The 6,117-nt window shown below is 42.8% G+C and overlaps 1 protein-coding gene across 1 annotated transcript; it reads left to right on the top strand.

The window, feature by feature from the left end:
• The first annotated feature begins 1,432 nt into the window (after positions 1–1,432).
• On the top strand, positions 1,433–4,791 carry LOC148880417 (uncharacterized). The gene is made up of 4 exons (XM_088976457.1): positions 1,433–2,188; positions 2,320–2,620; positions 2,893–3,212; positions 4,576–4,791. The coding sequence occupies exons 1-4, from the start codon at positions 1,433–1,435 to the stop codon at positions 4,789–4,791; spliced, it is 1,593 nt and encodes a 530-aa protein (XP_088832583.1).
• Positions 4,792–6,117: the final 1,326 nt, after the last annotated feature.

Here is a 6,117-nt window from a genome sequence, read left to right as displayed (position 1 = left end):
CCATTTCGAACTGGGTTGGTTTGACCTATCAATTAAAAATGGGCAAATTATGATATGGATCAGCTGATAGGATTGGGCCCAGACCCTACCCACTTAGAGAGTCTAAGATCTAAATAAGATTTAGATCTGGAAGCCTCCTAATTAGATTAGGAGATGGCTGATCTGATCTGCAGATAAGATAATGGTTATCCCTTATCACTTAAAGGGATTTTTAATCTAAATATGATTTGGATTAGTAACTCCTAATGGGATTAGGAGCTAATCCCTTTAAGTCTATAAAAGGAGGAGGGGGCGGCAGCCTTTTGACATGCAACCCAACACACTCTTATCTTCAAAGCTGAAATCACAAGAAAAGAGTATTTTGCACCCTACGAATACTCTCTTGCCACCTTCTTCCTGTAGCCGCCGCTTCCAGCAATTCAATCTCCTACTCTCTACCGGAGTAATTAAGATTTGATCTTGATACCAATCTTTTGGGGAAAAGATTGATTGGAGCTGTATTTACAAGCCATCATGTTGATTCTTGCGAAGGGTCAAGTTCTTTTGGAAGAATACTGTTGATTATGCTCCATCCTGCACTGCGCCATCTTCAGTGGGAGCAGATTTTGAATCCTTCCTTGGGCGTGAACACCTCCATTGGGAGATATTGTTTCTCTGTACCAGGTACATCCTCCCTCTTACTCCTTTTGGTTCAGATCTGGTTTGGTTAATGGTTCAAGATTGATCCTTGAAAAATATGTTTTTTAAAATAGGGAATTCGATTCCCTACAAAGATGGGAGAAATTTTTGAAATTTGCCCAGTCCATTCCACAAGATTTGGGCATCCATCTGATGGATATCCTATCCCTTCACCAGCAACTGTCTTCTTGAACACACCTTACCTCCGCCATCGAAGAAAGGTTTGGTCCCTCTTCCTTTGTTAACCACCGAGCCACCTTGTCCAAATTGCAACAAACCTCTTTGGCCACCGATTACCAATCACAATTCGAAACAATTTGTAACCACATTGACAGCCTCACCCCTGAAACCATCATCAATTGTCTCATTTCGGGCCTCAAACCTTACATCCAACGGGAACTAGCCATCATGAAACCATCTACCATTTCCTCTGCCATCAGCCTAGCCAAGCTTGTGGAAGATAAACTCACCACTAATCGCATTCCCTCTTATTCCAGATCTCAAATGGTCCGCCCCACCGCCACCGTTCCTTTCCCTCCACCTCCTTCGATCACCCTCTTACCACCTTCTAACCCGAAACCACCTCTGCTCTCCCTCCCTCCCCCATAACCGAAATTACCACATAATATCTACCGTCTAACCCCGGCAAAACAGCAGGTACGACGTGCCCAGGGATTGTGCTTTAACTGTGACGAAAAGTTCCGTCCAGGCCATCGGTGCAAGCAACTCCAATTACTCCTGCTACTAACTGACGATGATGATGGCCCTCCTGATTATGGACCATCAGATGGTACCCAGACTGATGATTCTTCAGTTCCCTCACCGGAGATTTCTTTTCATGCACTTCACGGCAGTGATTCACCGAACTCTACGACTGCTTGCTACCATTCTTGGCCACTCAATTTCCGTACTCATTGACATAGGCAGCACCCATAATTTTCTACACCCACGGGTAGCTAAATATCTTCATCTTCCTATTACTCCCTCACCATTTTTCTCAGTAATTGTAGGTAACGGTGAACAGCTCCAGTGTAAAGGCAAGTGCATGGCAATTCCTCTATTGATTCAAGGTTTTCGTTTTGATATTGATCCTCCATATCCTTCCCATCTCAGGAGTAGACCTTGTGCTCGGAATTCAGTGATTACAAACCCTTGGACCTGTCACTATAGATCATCGGGCTTTAACATGTCATTTGACCATAAGGGAGTGCCCATCACCTTGGCAGGCCTTGCCCCTTCCCAAACCCCAATTCCAATAAGCCATCAGCAACTCAGACAAATCATTCATACCCAGTCTGCATCAGCCTTCTTCAATATAGAGACCCAATCCTTCCATCAAGGCCCCACAATTACTTCATCATCCTCGGTACAATTTGATGCAGACATTCCCAGTGATCCACGTCAACTGCTCCATAAATTCTCTCCAATTTTTCAGGCTCCCACTCAACTACAACCTCCGAGGGAAATTGAACATCACATAAACCTCTACCCAACTGCCAACTCTATCAATGTTTGTCCTTATCGATACCCACATTTTCAAAAGGATGAGACCGAACGACAGGTTCGGGAAATGTTATAGATGCAGATTATTCGCCCTAGCACCAGTGAATTCTCATTCCTAGTCCACTTGTGAAAAAGAAGGATGGCTCATGGCGCTTTTGCGTTGATTATCGAGCACTTAATGCAGTAACGGTAAAGAACCGTTTTCCAATTCCTACAGTTGACGAACTCCTAGACGAACTTCATGGCGCCAAATTCTTCTCCAAAATTGGCCAACATTCTGGGTATTTCCAAATCAGAGTGCATGATGGTGATATTCCGAAGACTGCTTTCCGCACTCACGAAGGGCACTACGAGTTTCGTGTGATACCGTTCGAATTATTGAATGCACCAGCAATATTTCAAGCTACAATGAATTTTGTATTTCGGCCATTCTCTAAGGGTTTGTATTGATATTCTTTGATGACATCCTTGTGTACAGTGCTTCTTGGACTGATCATTTGCATCATTTACACTCTGTTCTCACTACCTTAATGCACTACAAATTCTATGCTAAGTTTCCCTGATGCTCTTTTGGTAAAATAGAGGTTCAGCACCTCGGGCACCTAATTTCAGCTGAAGGGATGAAAGCTGATCCACAAAAGATCAGTACAATGGTTGACTAGCCTAAACCAAATTTTATCATTGCTTTGCGTGGATTTTTGGGCTTGACAGGTTATTACCAGAGATTTGTGCGCAATTATGCTGCAATCGCAGCTCCCCTTACAGAACTGTTGAAACACAATAATTTCCAATGGACTTCTACTACAGATGATGCCTTCCATGCCCTCAAAAATGCCATGGTGACAATACCGGTTTTAGCTCTGCCAAACTTTGAGTTGCCATTTACCATTGAAACAAACACCTCCACAATTGCCATTGGAGCAATTCTATCGCAGCAGCTGCACCCCATGGCCTTTTACAGTGAAAAGTTGGGTCCTCGGTTACAGGCGGCATCAGCCTATGTTAGGGAGATGAAGGCCATCAGAGCTGCGGTAACTAAATGGCGTCAATACCTACTGGGTAGGCCATTTACAATCCTCATGGACTACCGAAGTTTGAAGGAACTATTATACCAAACCATCCAAACTCCAGAGCAGAAAAAAATGGTTGGCTAAGCTTCTTGGATTTGAATTTACAATCCAGTACAAATCTGGCTCCTCTAATTCAGCAGCAAATGCATTATCCAGATGGTCTAAAGCAGCTCTATCTTTATTTCTAGCTCTCTGAACCTGTGATCAGCATCTTTGATGAACTACGTGAGTTTCTTTTGAAAGATTCGGACTGCTAGTCTATGATTCGATCCGTTGATAGCAACTCTATGCAATACCCTCATTTCAGTTTTCGAAGTGGCTTACTATTTTTTGACAACAAGGTGTATATCCCTCCTACATCTGGGCTACAACACAAATTGGTTGAGGAATACCACTGTTTTCCAGTTGGAGGTCATTCGGGATATGCTAAGACCTTGGCAAGACTGTTCATCTGTTTCTATTGGCCTACAATGCTAATACTAAAGCATTCGTGGCTAAATGCCCAATCTGTCTTGAGAACAAGTATGAAACCACAGCCCCTAAAGGATTACTGCAACCTCTCCCCATTCCATCTCAGGTTTGGGAAGACATAGCAATGGATTTTATTTAAGGGCTGCCTCCTTCTCAAGGTAAAACTGCAATCTAGGTGGTGGTAAACCGCCTCACAAAATATGCCCCTTTTTGTGCTCTTCCTTCCTCTATTTCCGCATCACAACTATTGCTAGACTTCATGGGTTCCCTAGATCAATTGTGAGTGATAGGGCAAGATCTTTGTTAGTTTGTTTTGGCGGGAGAGGCACCTCACTCAAGTTCAGTAGCGCTTACCGTCCTCAAACGGATGGCCAATCTAAGGTTTTGAATGGTTGCTTGGAAACATATTTACGCTGCTTCGTGAGTGAACAACCAAAATTATGGCTTAAATTTCTTCCTTGGGCAGAGTATTGGCACAACACATCAATTCATTCCTCCATGACACCCTTCCAAGCTCTGTACGGAAGGACACCACCCTCACTGCTTGATTTTGTATCTGAGAGAACTTCTGTGGCAGCATTGAACGAGTAGTTTGAGCAACGCAACACTATACTGCTACAATTGAAGAAACACTTGCAATGCGCAAGGCTTCGCATGAAAAATCAGCTTGATAAGCATAGGCTTGACAAGGAGTTCCCTGTAAGGGCATGGGTCTATGTCAAACTCCAACCTTATAGACAGTCTTCGGTGGCTACTCGAGCTTCTCAGAAACTTTCCAAACGTTATTTTGGTCCCTTCTTGATAATAGAGAGAGTTGGCCTTGTGGCATATCGATTACATTTACCTGCTTCAGCAAGGATTCACCCAGTATTTCATCTCTATGCTTAAATGGTGCCCTGATCCTGCCATTGCTACCTCTATGCCTCTTCCACCATTGTCGGATGATGCGTATCCCCTTTATGCTCCTGAAGAAATCTTGGATTTCCGTCGCATCAGCATCAACCATCACTTTGCCCTTGGAAGAAGCAACCTGGGAACCACTACACCACTTCCGCAAGCCAAGTTTTGACCTTGAGGACAAGGTCCAACTGGTAGGAGATGGCAGTGATGGAAATGCAGAGGCTGGTCAGCCAATATTGCAACGACCCAAGAGAGCAATCATCAAACCTACACGATTCAGAGAATAATCTCTTAGTGGTCTATCATAAGTCGTTATAGTCTGTTACGAGTTTGTTGAGATTTGTCCTTTTTGTTAGTTGTAACCGAATTTGGTTGAGGCTTTGTTATAAGTAGAGGGTATAGGGGAAGTATGGGAACAAGAAGAAATTCACTCAAATCTCTCTTTTCTCCCTCAATTTTTCTAGAGCTCACCTCACGCTCAAAGTGGGGAAAACACTGATCTTATCACACTCATTGTTCTGTTGTTGTTGCTATAGTTGGAATCAGGAAGGAAACCCGTTTTTAACAGGAGGATTTTCAGTTGTTTTTTTCTTGTTGAAACTTAAAGGACCCTGGTTTCTTGGTGGGTCTGGGTCTAAGGCTCTGTGAGAAGATGAAGCAGGACTGAATCACTAAGGATAAGGATTTATGTCCCGAACTCTATGTAAAGAGAGAGAGAGAGAGAGAGAGACAAATATTGAATGAGGTAGAGTTGCCATTTGCCACAGATGGCCATACATGTCGCCGTCATGGAGACCAAATGAGAAGAAGAGAAGAGGAGAAGTGGAGAAGAGAAGAAGAGGAGAAAAAGCAACGGTCATACCAGTGGCCGCCGGAGGTCTCTTTGTCACCATCGATGAACCACCGATGGAGGAAGGATTTGGTGTATGGGGAGGGTTCGATGGAAGAGCTCTAGTGTCGCGATTGGTTCATATCCGATTGAACCGACCAGACCACGTTAACACTCAAACGCGCATTAACGTTGGCATAGTCGACGTGTCCTATTTGCGGGTTCACACTTCCAATGCACCCATGGGTGCACAGAATGCGAACTCATGTACATGTAGCAATTTCACGTTATAGGCTTAGGAATGACACCACAAAGCCGGCTGTTATCTACATTTTTATTTAGGCTGTGTTTGGAAACAATGCAAATAAGTGTGAATGTAAACATATAGAATGTAAAATGGTCCATATAAATTATAAAGTTGAGTTAGTTTTGCATTATAAATTTATCTTCTTACCAAATAGACTTTTAGCTGTAATGGATGCAAACATGAATTCCAATAAGGCATATGCCATTTTTTATCAAAATTCCACTTGAATGCAAATTTACTTCTTTTTTATTGATGTACTTTTACATCTTATTATCAATCTAAATATGCATTGAAAATATGTTTTCTTGTTATTTGCCAATACATAAATGTAATGTTGCCAAACACAAGAAAAAGTAAAC

This window comes from Nelumbo lutea, chromosome 1, assembly GCF_056320005.1.
Source record: "Nelumbo lutea isolate HS-2025 chromosome 1, American lotus-T2T, whole genome shotgun sequence".
In the NCBI taxonomy this organism is placed as follows: Eukaryota; Viridiplantae; Streptophyta; class Magnoliopsida; order Proteales; family Nelumbonaceae; genus Nelumbo; species Nelumbo lutea.
This window is presented reverse-complemented; position numbering and strand designations above follow the sequence as displayed.

Excerpts from the sequence above, each read along its gene's own strand:
- LOC148880417 (XM_088976457.1), top strand. The coding sequence starts at position 1,433 with ATGATGATGGCCCTCCTGATTATGGACCATCAGATGGTACCCAGACTG. Across the intron at positions 2,621-2,892 it reads ATTTCGGCCATTCTCTAAGG|GTTATTACCAGAGATTTGTG; the intron begins GTTTGTATTGAT and ends TGGGCTTGACAG. Across the intron at positions 3,213-4,575 it reads TGAAGGCCATCAGAGCTGCG|CAAGGATTCACCCAGTATTT; the intron begins GTAACTAAATGG and ends TACCTGCTTCAG.